Here is a 15,486-nt window from a genome sequence, read left to right as displayed (position 1 = left end):
ATTGAAGATTAAGAAGCTTAATGTTGGGAGGGCCCAGATGCACAAATGTTCATACTCCATTCTGAGATTACAGTGATCTTAGGGGAAAAATATTTCAGAATGACTCACAGGTCATCATTACAGGCTTTGGTTGGCAGGTGATACAGTCAATGGGACCTGGGAGGGCCTTGATTCATGGGAGACCCTCTGATCGGTCGGGCACAGAGAAGTCAGCAATCAAGTAATGGGTAGGGCTCTGACTCTCGCTATCCGGTACTGAGTCTGGGCCACCTGCAGCCACTGGGCATTTGTGTGTGGCTGGTCCAAATAGCACCGCAGTGTGCTGTCAGTGTGCAGTACACACTGTATTCTTAAGACTTAGTGCAAAAAAGCACATGTTTTTATGAGCTGAGTTGTACCCTCCCAAAATTCATATGTTGAAGACCTAACCCCTAGCACCTCAGAATGTGACCTTACTTGGAGACAGTGTTTTTTAATGGTAGTTAAGGTAACATGAGGTCATTTGGGTGAGTTCTCATCAAATCTGACTGGTATTTTTATAAAAAGAAGAAGATAAGGACAGAGACACACACAGAGGGATGACCCCATGAAGACCTGTGGCAAAGGAGGCTGTCTGCAGGCTAAGAAGAGAGGGTTCCAGAAGAAACCAGCTCTGCTGGCACCTTGATCTTGGGCTTCTGGCCTTCAGACTGCGAGGAAGTAAATGTCTGTGGTTTAAGTTCCTAGTACCCGGCCAGTACTTTGTTATAGCAGCCTTAGGAAACTAATGCAGATATCGAGTATCTCATTAATTGTTGTATTGGTTACATGTTGAAATGATAATAATTTAGATATATTAAATAAATACTAAAATTAATTCACTCTTTTTTTAATGTAGCAACTAGAAAATTCAAAATGACATATGTGGCTCACATTTATATCTCTATTGGGCAGTGCTGCTCTAAGCCAGAGATTTTGTTCTTGTCGCGTACCAAAAATGTTTTCAGTCCACATGCTGGTTGGAAACAGACGCTGACTTCCTAGCCTGTGGGACCCTCCCAGGCATGAATAACTGAAAAGCTAAAATACATCTAAAAGAATTAGAAAATAAGGACCAAAGCTAGGAAGGAATAGAATTGTGTTCAAATGACAAGGAAAAATATTACAAGCACCAAAGTAAGATGTTTTTTCTTGTGAGCCAATGTCATTTGTGTAATTTTGAAAAAACTGTCAAGCACAGGGTAGCTACCAATGGGATTTGGTAAGCGTGGCTCTCCCCAGTGTGGCCCTGAAGGAAATACAGACAAGGCAAATGGTAGAGAGGAAAAGAAAGAGGGAGAAACAGAGGCAGCTTTGAAGACAAATTATAAGAAATCAAGAAAAAGCAGCATAGTTTTGTTGGTGCATCATGGAGTTTCCTGATACCTACTTTATTACTAAAATTTCGAATTATGCCTATAAATGGTAGTGTTTTCATTTGTGCTTTGACCAAAGCCCATTATAATCTCATTTTTCATTTCCTGGGCTTATAGGGATAAGTCACATTTTCTCTTCAGGATTTGTCTATCCATGTGCCTTAGGGAATGAGGATAGTTCTCTCTCACGGACAGACTCGCTCTAAGCTAGGCACCATCTTGGCCCCGGCCCTACCTCGGGCAGTGCTAAACAATCAGGGACTGGGCAGAAGACCTGCTACCAGATCCAGTTCACCCTATGTCTCCTCCTTGTGAGCTCCCAGTCACCCTCACTGTGCCCTACTTCCACCACCCTCTGCCTCTCACACTGCTTCCTGGACTGCCAGTCTGGTTTCTGATCAAGTGGCCTTGAGATCACAGCTTGCCTCACTTCGAAGATGCCCAAACCTGGGGATTCCCCCATTGCTACAGGCAGATTTAGGCCTCTCACCTGCCAGGTGACGCCCCTTAGGGTAGGGAATGAACCTGTGAGATCTACCCTCCCTTTTCCCATAACATCTGGCCTTTTTCGAAAGATGCTCTCTGGTTCCCAAGCCCTTGGACTTTCTTATGGTCTCTGGTGTGGAAATGCCCCATCTTGTTGCAGTCTCTGTGTTGAGGACCGTAGGGGCATATCTCCGTGTTCTCTCCTCCTCGGAGCTTTCCCTGTCCCCGTCATCCGGGTGCGAGTCCTCCCAAGCATCACACCCCACTGGTCCGCCTCTCCCCAGGTGTTCTTTGCGCCCTGTTTCTACCTTGCGCTTGCCTTGGAAATATTTACGTGTGTCCTGTACCCCTTGCTTTGTGTATTTCAAACTTTTATGACCCCGGAGTCCCCTGGGGATCTTATTAAATGCAGGTTCTGATTCAGCCTATCTGGGTAGGTCCGAGGATCTGCATTTCTAAGCAGTCCCAGGCAATAACCCAGTTGCTCCAGGGACCATCTGTCTCCCCAGGCCCAGCGCTGACTTAAGCCTCTTTGTGGGCAAAACCAGGGCCTGTGGCTGCCGCTTCTGTGTCTCCTTCTTGGAGCCGGTGCTGCACAGGGCCTGGGCTCTCTCTCGATTTTTTTAAATAGTTTATTTGTTTAGAGCAGTTTTAGGCTCACAGCACAATCGAGCAGAAAGTACAGAGCATTCCCAATATGCCCTGTTTCTCCCACCCCACCACAGTATCAGACGAGATCAGGTGCATTCAGGGTGGTATGGCCATAGACTGCATCCTTACTCTCAAAGGTGTCATTTGTCATTAAGTTGAGCACATTCTGGCAGTGCTTGAGCAACCAGTACATAAGGCCACCATCACGCAGGCTTTCCATAAAGCTCCTTATCTTGGGTGTATCTGTTGTGTCTGTGTAGATCTTGCCTCCTGACCCAGACCCTGAACCCCTAAGAGGGCCAAGGAGCATGCCTCTGTCTCCCTACTTCCACCCTAAAGAGGGCCTGATGCAGATCCCCCTTCTTCCCTTCTGCCGTGTGCCTCATCATGGCACTGGGTTTTGTAAACATGCTCCTTTCCCACTATCTGGCACTAACTTTAGCACCGCATTCACTGCAAAGGTTGTAGATCGGACAAAGACAAATTCTTGCAAGAACAGGACTGGCTTTCCTGTCTAGAGTCCCATGTGTCTGTTAAAAATCACAGTCTTCAGTTCAAGTAGTGACAGCAGTTTATTGAGTTAGCGAACGGGCAGACAAGCATTTCAGGGAGGCCCTCTGACCTGGACAGAATTTACTGACTTAACTGATAGCACCAGTTCCACCAGGTTCACCTCATATCCTGAATTTGAACCCACTGCACTTGGAGTGTTTGGAGCTCAGGAATTTCCTTGAATTGGTTTTACACATTTCATTTTAGAAAAAAATCCGCGCAATCCAGTGTTTAAAACTGGGGAAGGGGATTTAAGTTAGATAAGTGTAAAGACCATTGATTACTGGAGACCATGATATTATAAAAAGGAAGCTAAGTGGTACCTCAGGCTGGCAAAGCTATGACTCAGCTGTGGCTTCACTGATATAGCTTGTCTCCTTGTGGCCCATTAACCTTATGTAATTAAGGAAATCCTCATTACATGAGGGGAATCCCCCCAAAACCAGAATTCGTTTATTTTAAAAAATGCATATCTATTCTTACATGTTTAAATTTTAGTCGCCTTCACGGTAGCCACAGAACTCTTCATTTGATGCAATACACCTATCGAGACACTTTTTCCACTGCTCAAAACGGTTTTCAGAACTCGTTGATTTTGATGCCTTTGAGTGCTTCTGTCACTCTTTGTTTCATCTCTTCCACATGGGCAAAACATTTCCTTTTGAGGACGTTGTTTTCTTTCTTTCTTTCTTTCTTTCTTTTTTTGAGTTGGAGTCTCACTCTGCCACCCAGACTGGAGTGCAGTGGCCGCTCCCAGCCATTGCAGCCTCGACCTGCTGGGCTCCGGCGATCCTTCCACCTCAGCCTTCCAAGTTGCTGGAACTACAGGCACACGCTACCACGCCTGGCTGATTTTTGATTTATTGTAGAGATGAGGTCTTGCCGTGTTGCCCAGGCGGGTCTCGAACCCGCGGGCTCAGGCAATCCACTCACCTCAGCCTCCCAAAGCACGGGATTACAGGCTGAGCCACCGAGCCCGGCTGAGGACGTTGTTTACATCTAGGAAACAGAAAAAGTCACTCCGGGCAAGTACGAGTGACATAGGGAGGGTGAGGCATGGGGGGTCCATGCTGTTTTTGGTTCAAAAACTGTTGAACATTCAGCGTGGTATGGGCAAGTGTGTAGACATGGTGGAAGAACCAGTCACCTGTTTGCCACAACTCGGGATATTTTTTTCCACAATTCATGGCAGGGCCTTACTCAAAACTTTTCAGATCAAAACTTTGGTTGGCCATTTGATCTGGAGAAACAAATTCTGAGTGTACTTCAAGGGGCCTGCCCTCCAAAAAATAACTTAGGGATTTTTGAGGTCCACCCTCATGTACATACTCTGTGGAAACAACATGCATCCTGTAGCTAGTTCACTGTTTTAAACGTATACAGCTACCTGGGGGAAGTAGGGACTTAAAGAATCCAGGGAAAGCTTGTCTCCTGACAGCGTTTAACAAGGCAGTTAAAGGAGCAGGGGTCCCGACCCTGGGCCCTGTGACAGCCTCTCCGTGTGCTTTTTGGGAAAGCAGAGGGGGCCAGGGAGAGACAGGGGTCAGTTATATGAAAGTTTCTTTGCCTCCATGCTCAGAAACCTACACAGCTGAATGGATTTTCTGCTTCTTTATGTTGGACACTCTGGCTTTTGAATTATGTTCTGTTATCTTTCTGAATTTCTTCCGCACAAAATCATTCTTCTATTTTGGCTTTTCCACCATTTTAAAAAGTTTTGAATGTCTTTCAGCCTAGCTCTTAGTCTCTTAATCTTTTTCTTTCTCTCCATAAAATGTCATTTCCATCTGTTTCCATTTTCATTCTTTTACATTTCTTCCTTCCTGGGCTAATAATTACTCATTGCTCCTTCCCAATTCCATTTTTACCACCAGTGTGAGCGTCCCCTGAAAGCCTTCTGTTCAGTTTTATCATGGTAGACAAGTGTTCTTTTCTGAAGATGCTCTGAATTGTCTGTCTTATTGTGTCTGGTTGAGGCCTAGTAATTTTCAATAAAGCCCTTAATCCAAGTACTTCACTGAAAATTACCAGGCTTCTCTATGGAAGATGAAAGTAGAAAATAGAAGTCCTCCTATAAGGAACATTTAGTCAGAGTGAGACAGTCAGTATTAGCCAACACGAAACCACCTCCGAAATCAAGAAAGAACCTGGCAGCATTGACAAATGCAATACATAATTTATAGCCCAAGTGATATATGAAGCCCTGTGACTGTTTCCAAGTGGAGCTCTGTTTTCTTTTTCCTTAAAATAACCTCCCCTTGACAAAGTTCACACTTCGCCTTGCACCAAACTCAAAAAAAAAAAAAAAAAATGATGTGTCTTGCATCATCTTGTAAACTAAAAATAAGGCTTTGAGAGCAAGTTTCCATTTTTGGTCAAATGATTGGATTTCTTTTGTGAGTATTTGGGGTGAAATTTTCTCATCCTATGAGTTTCCCTTTAAAAACACAATTGTCCTTAACAGAAATTGCAGGTCAGCCAGTACATCCCTCTTACGGGTTTATTCTGTCATTTCTGAAACTTTCAAAATCTGGTATTAGCCAGAATCTGTTCAATTAGCCAGAATTTGGTCTGGTTATTATACAAGAGCATGTATTTAGTATGGTTTGCTCCTATATAAAAGAATCATTTATTATCATAGCATGGGAAAATCAACTTTTAGAATCAGCTAACAACTCAGCTTCCTCACTATGGCATCACTGACAAGGTGATGCACTAATTAATAAGCCTGCTGTGTGCCCAGTGCCATCCTGTACCCACCAAGTACAAAAATGAAGATGAGAGCCTGCTTGGAGACATGCAAGCCTAGCATCAGGGCTCTCGTAAACAGATAAGTAATAAAACCCTCCTCTGGCCTATCACACAGGTGGGTGCTGGGTCTACCTAACTCACATGTGCAGGAGTGATTTACTTCTGGGGAACTGGGGAAGTCTTCACAGAGGTGATCACGTGAAACTGGTTCTTTTTTTTTTTTTTGAGTTGGAGTCTCACTCTGTCGCCCAGACTGGAGTGCAGTGGCCGCTCCCGGCCACCGCAGCCTCGACCTGCTGGGCTCCGGCAATCCTTCCGCCTCAGCCTTCCGAGTAGCCGGAATTACAGGCATGTGCCACCACGCCCAGCTGATTTTTTTGATTTATTGTAGAGATGAGGTCTCGCTACCCAGGCGGGTCTCGAACCCGCGGGCTCAGGCAATTCACTCACCTCAGCCTCCCAAAGGCCCGGGATTACAGGCTGAGCCACCGAGCCCGGCTGAAACTGGTTCTTAAAGAATGAGATTAAGTTTGCCAGATGGTGGCTGGGAGGGACAGGAATTCCAAACAGCACAGGTAAGGGCTCCTAAAGACATCTTGCTTTTTGGGGGAGGAAGAGTCATCCTGGAAGGTAGAGATGCGGAGGAAGGTCTTAGTACATTCGAGCTGCAATAACAAAATACCATAAACTGAGTGACTTCTAAACAACAACTCATTTCTTACAGTTGTGGGGGCTGGAAGTCCCAGATTAAGATGCCTGTAGATTTGGCATTTGGTGAGGGACCTCCTCCTGGTTCATAGATGCTACCTTCTGTATGTCCCATACAGTGGAAGGAGTGAGGGGTCTCTCCTAGGCCTCTTTTATAAGGATACAGATGTCATTCATGAGGGCTCCAACCTCATGACTTAATTGCTCCTCAAAGGCCCCACCTCCTAATATCACCTTAGGGGTAAGGATTTCAACACGTGGATTTGGGGGAATATAAGAATTCAGACCATAGCAAGGACTTTGGAGCTAGTTCATCAGTGGCCTTGTATATCTCCTGAAGATCTGGCTTCCAAGGAGCCAATGGAGAGTTAATGAAACTAGAGAATGATGTCTTAATTCCCCTCTTTTCAGAAGGGAATTCTGGCAACCTGCTGGCAGAAGACCTGGGCAGGGGTGGGGAGAGCAGAGACCAGACCAGGAGCTGGAGCAGTTGTCCAGGCTTGAGATGTGGGTTTCTGACAAAGGCAGTGACAAAGGAAGGTGATATCCTGAGACTTGAAGTTAGCCGATTATACAGGGTCTCTTGAACACAGTCAAAGTCAGAAGAGCGAATGTTAGAAGGGGCCAGAGCATCCATGGTGCTTGGAGCTAAGAGTTCTTGGTGGGAGGGAGATGCAAGGATGGAATGCTCAACCTGCTGCAAAGAACAGACAGGAGTTCTTTAATCCTTTTAACATCTGAGCAAATAGCAGGTATATTGGTCTAGCTGTCAAATGCAGGATATTTTTAGGAAAATGTCACGGAAAGAGAGAAATGGGCAAGGTTGTAGCTACAGTGATGGTGAGTGGCGTATAGAGTTCTGGGCCAGGTCTTTGAAGTGGGCAGCAGAGACAACTAAGAGAAATGTCATCAAACACACTGTAGTGGGTTGAATGGTGACCCCAAAAAACAGTATGTTTATGTCCTAATCCCGGGATCTGTCGATGTGATATTATTTGGAGAAAAGGTCTTCACAGATGTAATCAAGTTAAGGATCTTGAGATGAGATCATCCTGGATCATCTGGGGATAGTGTGTGACTGAATCTAATGGCAAGTTCCTTAAAAGAGACAGAAGAGGAAAAGAAGAAGTTATCCCTCTTTGCTGATGATATAATCTTATACCTCGAAAATCCAAGAGAATCTTTAAAAACCTTGCATTGATAAAGGACTTTGACAAAATCTCAGGTACAAAATCAACATGCAAAAGGCAGTCTCATTCTTAGACACCAACAACAAACAGGCAGAGAACCAAATAAAAAGCACAGGCCCATTTACAATAGCTGCACAAAAATGAAATACCTCGGCATCATCCTAACCAGAGAAGTGAAAGCCCTTTACAATGAAAACTGCAGAACACTGCTCAAAGAAATCCAAGAAGACACAAACAATGGAAAAATATTCCCATGCTCATGGATAGGAAGAATCAACATTGTTAAGATGTCCATCCTACCCAAGGCAATCTACAAATTCAACTCAGTACTCATTAACTTACCAATATCATTCTTCTCAGATCTGAAAATGGCCGTACGGAAATTCATGTGGAAACATAAATGACCACAAATAGCAAAAACAATCCTTAGCAAAAGAAACAAAGCGGGAAGTATCACACTTTCCAAACTTTAAACTTTAAGGCTACAATAATCAAAACAGTCTGGTACAAGAACAGGTATATGGACCACTGAAACAGGATAGAGATTCCAGAAGCAAAACCTCAATTCCTCAACCAACTTGTCTTCAACAAAGATGGACAAATCGGACCTCATCAAACTGAATAGCTTCTGCAAAGCAAAAGAAACCATTGAGAGAGTGGAGAGACAGCCCAGAGAATGGGAAAAAATATTTGCCAACTGTTTATCTGGCAAAGGCCTAACATCCAGAATCTATAAGGAACTCAAATGTGCCGAAAGGAAAAAAACAAACAGCCTTATTAAAAAGTGGGCAAAAAACATGAATAAACGCTTCTCAAAAGAAGATATATAGACAGCCAACAACATATGAAAAAATGCTTCGCCTCACTTGTTGTCAGAGAAATGCAAATCAAAACCATATTGAGATACCACCTAACTCCAGTAAGAATGGCCATCATTAATAAAACAAAGAACAACAGATGCTGGCCAGGATGCGGAGAAAAAGGAACGCTTCTACACTGCTGGTGGGAATACAAACTAGTTCAACCTCTATGGAAAACAGTGTGATGATTTCTAAAAGAACTAGACATTGACCTTCCATATGACCCAACAATCCCCCTACTGGGAATATATCTGGAGGAACTCAAAGCATACTACAAAAAAGATACCCGCACACACATGTTCACTGCAGCGCTATTCACAGTAGCAAAAACATGGAACCAACCGTACTGCCTATTGAAACTGTGGATAGAACATTGTGGTACATATACACAATGGAATATTAAGCAGCCATAAGGAAAGACATACATATGCTCTTCGCAGCAACTTGGATGGATTTAGAGACAGTAACACTCAGTGCTCTATCACAGAAACAAAGAATAGAGTACCACATGTGACCACTCATAAGTGGACCCCAAACATTTACCATAATGCTATAAGGTAGGGTTTGGCAGTAGTGAGATACTGCCGGGGTGGGGGTGGAAGAGCACAGCATCAATGAGCGTACCTGATCTCAAACCAGGCAGAGTGGGGACCAAAGGGAGGCGCCAACTTTACCTGTATGATGTCCATTTGTGTACCTAATCCTGAATTGTACCCCACATCCTTAAAATAAAATATTTAAAAGCCTTCCCAGTAGCCGGAATTACAGGTGCGCGCTACCACGCCCGGCTGATTTTTTGATTTATTGTAGAGATGAGGTCTCGCTGCCCAGGCGGATCTCGAACCCACGGGCTCAGGCAATCCACTCACCTCAGCCTCCCAAAGGCGCGGGATTACAGGCTGAGCCACCAAGCCCGGCTCCTCTGTTGTTTTTAATCTCCCGCTTGGGGTCATTTGTACGGCAGTTCTCTAAAACCAACACATGCCTCAACAAACTCTAGGTGACCGAAGTAGGAGAAGTTTCAGGCAGCAGAGATGAAAGCGTGGGAAGACCGGGCAAAGGTGGTCCGGGCAAAAGTGGTCCATAAGAACATGGCGGTCACCAAGGGTGAGCCAGTGAAACCAGCGGCAGATGGCCGCCTATCCTCATGGGGGCTGAAAAGGCTGTGTCAGGTCGCCTCCCCAACCATGAGTGGCCTGACTTTTAAGGAGAGGATGAATCCCTCTGCAACAGGGGGCATGAAAAATAGCTCTTAGGTTGAATGTCTTCATTTATGCTTTTTAAAAACAACTGGTTTTCCATTAGCTGTGAACCAGCCCAAGGGCCGGACGCCTTGTGCACCCTGCCAAGGTGGCTCCTCCATTTGTCCCTGGATCCCTTCATTCCAGGATATCTCACCAGCGTGTCTGCCCTCTCGCCTCGAAGCGTCTTCATCTTGTTCTCTGTTGGCTCGTGCTCACCCATCAACAACCATGCCGTAATTTCTCCCATCTTTAAGAAAAGTTTCTCTCTTGTTCTTACTCCCCTGTCCGGCGGTTGCCTATTTATTTTCTTTCTATTAATACAACACTCCTGAAAGAGCTGTCTGCACTTGCCTCTCTTGTTCCTCTGCTCCTCTTCCCTCTGGAGCCCACTCCTTCACAGATGCCCACTAATTACCTGTGGAATGGAGGAGTTGAGTTTCCTTCCAACTCAAGCACTGAGCAAGAGGCATCCATATATTTTGCTGCCTGCTGTGGGCTTTTCAGGATCTTCCTTTGCAGAACTACACGTATCCTGGCCTGAAGAAAAATGCAAAATCCCTTCCAAAAAAAAAAAACACCAAAAACCAAAACTCCTTCCTCACTTTTTCTTCCAGGGCATTAAAAGCTGAGCAAATAGTTTTCTGTCTTGACTAATAAAGAACTGCCGTGAGAAGAAGAATCCACGTTGATGAGCTTGAGTTAGATGGGCAGTGATTCCTGTATAACCTGGACCTTCTTGAGTGCTTGAGAAGGCAGGATTCCTCATTGAGTCCGTTTGAGAATCTTTCCGTAAAGGCTTCCTAACTCCAGCTCAAGTCCCAGATCCCTTGGTTTTCCTGTCCCACCAGTGAGAGCAGTCAGCCCCGTCTGATCACCTTCTGCAAGTGACTGGCTCTATCTTGTGCCTTCTTGGGGAGAAGGTGGCATTGTTACTGCAAGATCAGTGAGCTTTGAACTGCAGGCCACAGAGAGAATGCATCCTTGCTGGGGCTGGGCAAAGTCAGGCCTGCCTGTCTTAGAAAGGCCTTTGCAAAAAGTTGATCTCAGATCAGTCGAAGCAAGTTGGGAACCCTAGCAAGACGAGGATGGGACTTGACTCTAAGAAATATAAGGGGCCTGGAGAGAATGGGGGTGCTTGCAAGAGTCTCCATTCTGTCAGGAGTGGTTACAGGCAGCACCAAGACTAAGCTGGGCCTCTCTTGTCCTTAGAGTCACCCTGGCCCTTTTTATGACTCAAGTCTGACCTGGGGATGCCAGACCCTCACCCAGAAAGCGTTCTCACGCTCGGTACTCTTTGAACAAAGTATTGACTAAACAAGACCTCATGCCAGTCCTGGACTATCAGGACCCCTGTAAGGCCTAGAGACCTCCACCAGAGCTCTGGATTCTTCCACACCATTGATTTTTAACCCATTTCCATATCAGAGACCTGTGTGGGCCTTTGGACATTCAGAGGGTCATTGAGTATGACTCCTTCCCGGTAATTTCCAGGGCAAACAGATTAATCTGGGAAGAATGTCTGAAATCCAAGCATCCCATAAAACATCTTCACTGGTGAGTTCCTTACAGCTAATAGTCACCAAATGAAACCAAAGTCGCCCACCAATATCCTGGTGAGTCATCCCCAGCCTGAATTATCAGTGAAGGATGAACGTCCCAGCTGGCATCTCACCTTTCATCTGCGCTACTGCCTTGTCCTGTGACATCAATGTTGTCATCCTATCAGAATGGTCAAACATCACCTCGTGGATCTCTGTACGATATCAGTACCTGCTGTGTTCTTTGCAGCTGCTTCTGTCTTGGAACTAAGGAAGGGATTTATCGTCAAATAAAGTTTTCTATCCACGGAACTTGAAGAAATGGAACTCCCTCAGAGGAAGGTTCAGAAAGATGGGGAAGAGATGGCCGTCTTTAGAGAGCCTGGCTAATGTCGTCTGCTAGAAGGCAGGGGTGGGAACAATGGGCTTTGTGCTGCAAGTAAACCAACAATTTCAAGAATGCTGTAAATTGGATTAAGGATTGTGAATCAGAAAACATAGTTGTCTGCTGATGGGAACTTTTTCATTTAGGGCTGGAGTGAACCGTGTAAGCCTGGAGCATGGAGCCCAGCCGTGGGGCGTTCGTCACAAAGGTTAAAGTGATTCTTTCCCTGAGATAATCAACATCTCAATTATATGGGATCTGTTTTCTCTCTGACACTGAAACATTTTCCAGGGTATTCACGATGAAAGTATGAATTACCCACATTCTTTTCAGAGCCCTATCCAATTAAAAGTAGATGAAAATCTCCTTGATGCAGAAGCCTTTAAAACATGCTGAGAGGAATGAGAGATGTATATTTATAGAAAATCTGATCGAACACACAACCATGTAACCCCAGGGTGAGTCGGATAAGATATTTACTGGAGACTTGTATTTCTTTTTAAAACAATTACTTCTGATATGGATCTAAAGTATCTCATCTGTCATTTAGGATAAAGGTAGATTAAGCTTTTACTCAAGAATGAATTAGAAGCCCTAACATCCCAGGCAGTCTAGAGAGTATGTATTCGCTTGAAAACTAAAGAAAAATCCACTGAAAGAGACCTACAAGACAAGGTAATGTTTTCTTTGAAATGGAAATACGTTAAGGGAGGAATGGGTCACTGGAGCTTTAAAAAAAACATTAAAAGTGAGAGAAGTTCTCCCTTCCTAGAAATGTGAGCTTGGACTCTGGCAGAGGACATCACAAAGATTTAGAGCAGCTGATTGAGATATTCCAAGAGTGTGAAGCAACTTTAAATCTTCAGCAGGAAGGGCAAGACAGACTGGAGATTTGGGGAAGGGAACAGGTAACAGAGTGTGGACGATAGGCTGAACATCTCAGGCTACCTTCTCCCCTCCCTGGACGTTGCTCCTATCTCTGGAATGTTTTTCTACTTTAGGCTTATTTTTATTCTGTTGTCCGAAGTATTAAAATATAACTCTTATTCTAGAGTAATTTCTTTCTCATCAAAAACATCAGACAGCTTCTTTACGTAGTAGCTATGACAAGAATATTTCTGAAGCATTTCAGTAAAAATAGTGCTGTCAAGTTTATTGGGTGATTAACTAGTAAGGAGGGCCATCAATGGGGTCATCCTAACAAGAAAAGGTAAAAAAAAGTAGCAGGCGAGTGGGGGCTCGGGGCCAAATGTGGCCTGAATTTGGGCCCTGGCCACCTGTATGCCCAATGGAAACCTGGAATTAGGGACCAGCCTTGGGTCTTTTAAAATCTATCCCGGCAGGAGGGTTAAGAAGCAGGTAGAAGTGCTGCCATGTGGCCATCAAGAGCAAGAACTTTGAAAAAGGCCAAGCTGGGCCGAGTCTACCATTACTCCATTGTATGCCTTGAGAAAGGTATTTACCTGTCTGATCCTCAGATTCCTTATCTGCACCACCTGACAAGGTGATTGAAAGCCTTCAACAAGAGAACACAGACAGCTGGGCCTACAGTAAGTTAGAAAGCCAAATATGGTGGCTCATGCCTGTAATCCCAGCACTTGGGAGGATCACTTGAGCCCAGAAGTCTGAGGCCAGCCTGGACAACCTAGCAAGACCTCATCTCCACACACAAAAAAATTAGAAAATTATCCAGCTGTGGTGGCACACGGCTCTAGTCCCAGCTACTCGGGTGGATTGCTTAAGGCCAAGACTTCAAGGTTATAGTGAGCTATGATTTTCCAGCCTGGGTTACTAAACAAATAAATAAGTTCCTGAGGTTTTACAGATTGATAATACTCAGCACCAACCTTCAAGGACTTACTGTTTCTGAGGAGTATGGACAACAGAGCATTCTAATTTCTGCACATCACTGAAAGTCTTGAGGTAGCAGGATTTGGATCATTGTGGCACAAAGGGGGGAGAGTAGGCAGCCACCAGAAAGGCTTCCTGAAGGAGAGTGATTTCTCCTGAATTTTCCGTGTCGTTTTCAAGTCACTAATCTATTTTTCCCAAGGGAAATTCAGGCCTCCTCTATAACGACAAATTATTCCACGTGTCAGAAGCTTATCAGCATTTTAATAAACTGGCTTTACTTGGAAAGCCAGTTACAAATGATTTCCCCTAAAAAGTTCCCCCCTTTTCAAAATGATGGCAGGCTTTAAACCCGCAGCATATTTGCACACATAGAGTAAACTTCCTGCAAGCTTTAATTTAGAGTTGGAATATGTCCTGGTCTTTCTGACAGTTGATGATTTTCAACATAGTGTTCATTAAGTGGGCAATTTGAGAAAGTAGCCAAATCAAGCTCCCAGTTTCCACGTAAACACTCCTCACAATCTCTCTCCGGCCTGTGGTTCCTTCTCCCTGGCTCCAAGGCCGCTGTGACAGCTGGACTTTGGGGCCACAACAGGTGGCAGGAGGATGAAAGCAACAGGTGCAGGTGAAGACTGGTCGACGGATTGCTCTGACCATGGCCAGAGGCTGACATGATTGATGAGCCAGTGGTTGACCCCTTTAGTCAACTGATGCCGGGTCATGGGCCAAAGGCAGAAGCCTCTAGAAAAGATGTGTATTTTTTCCAACATGATCCTGGTAGTTCTTAATTTAATCACATGCATTTCTAAATTGTTTTGTTGTGAGTGATTGTCTTGTATTCCTGTGTTACTCTTTGCACGATTCAGGTTTGGGTTTCTCTTTCTCTTATTTTAATTCACAGATGTGGGAGGAAGCCATTGCCTTGGGCAAGGAGCTAGCTGAGCAGTATGAAAACGAAATGTTTGATTATGAGCAACTCAGCGAATTGCTGGTAGGCCTCAATTTCCTTTCATTTAAATGAACACAGGCAACCTCAGCTTGTTTTTCAGGAATCTCTTTTTCCATTTCAGTGTTGGGATCCACCTCAGGCATTCTGTGGTCTTGCCCAGGTTCCTTTGTTTTGTCCTGGAAGATGGTTTTAGCTTATTTGCTGGTTGATTCTGGCCCATAAATATTCACTTTTTGTTCCCAAGTCAACCCTTATAACCAAACTTTAAGACTTCTATGAGTGAATTGCATCTAAAACAGCTGTTGACCTTGTATATAGTGGTCTTGACAGCCCAAGAGTCTCTGAGAGTCTCCACTCATTGAAAACTGACCCCTGCTACCAGAGGGGGAGGGACAGGTAATAACCAGACCTTTCTTGTGCCATAGACGCTCCAGGCATTCCCCCTTACCAAAAAAAATTTGCCTCTGTAAATTTTTAATTACTGTCTCCTCAAGTGTCATTTTTTGGATTCAGCAGATCGCCTTAATGATGTTACCGTATTTGTCATGGATTTATAACAGAACAATTCTGTCCTTTTAAATTCTTCTCTAATGTGTCCCAGTCTCTGATCCATACCATTTAAAAAATACCAAGGGCCAGACATTTCATCAGAAGCAAGCCCATTTCTGTGGCACCTCTTTAGTCATTGAAAACACCCACTTAAGGTCACAAATGGTTGCAGAATTGGGCTTGCTCAGATTTCTCACTGAATGATGGAGTGAAAAATAAAGTCAAAACAATAGGGCAAGATTCAATTCAAGTGCAAACCTCAGGACTCTACTCCCCCTGCCTCCCACTCTCACCCTGAGAACCTTGCCAAAGCTTGAAGAGCCCACTAGGAGAATGCAGAGGAACAAATATTCAGATATTCTACTTAACCTGAAA

At 44.5% G+C, this 15,486-nt stretch overlaps 1 protein-coding gene across 1 annotated transcript in view; it reads left to right on the top strand.

Moving 5' to 3' along the window:
• Positions 1 to 15,486, top strand: part of DOCK1 (dedicator of cytokinesis 1) — a 362,706-nt gene that overhangs the window by 303,532 nt on the left and 43,688 nt on the right. The window contains exon 16 of the mRNA XM_008052893.2: positions 14,515 to 14,604. Within this exon, the coding sequence (XP_008051084.1) occupies positions 14,515 to 14,604 (90 nt within the window). The remainder of the gene's footprint in view (positions 1 to 14,514; positions 14,605 to 15,486) is intronic.

Source organism: Carlito syrichta, unplaced genomic scaffold (assembly GCF_000164805.1).
Source record: "Carlito syrichta isolate Samal-C Ts95f unplaced genomic scaffold, Tarsius_syrichta-2.0.1 Scaffold72250, whole genome shotgun sequence".
NCBI lineage: Eukaryota > Metazoa > Chordata > Mammalia > Primates > Tarsiidae > Carlito > Carlito syrichta.
Note: the sequence above shows the minus strand (reverse complement) of the source record. Positions and strands in the feature narration are given on the sequence as shown.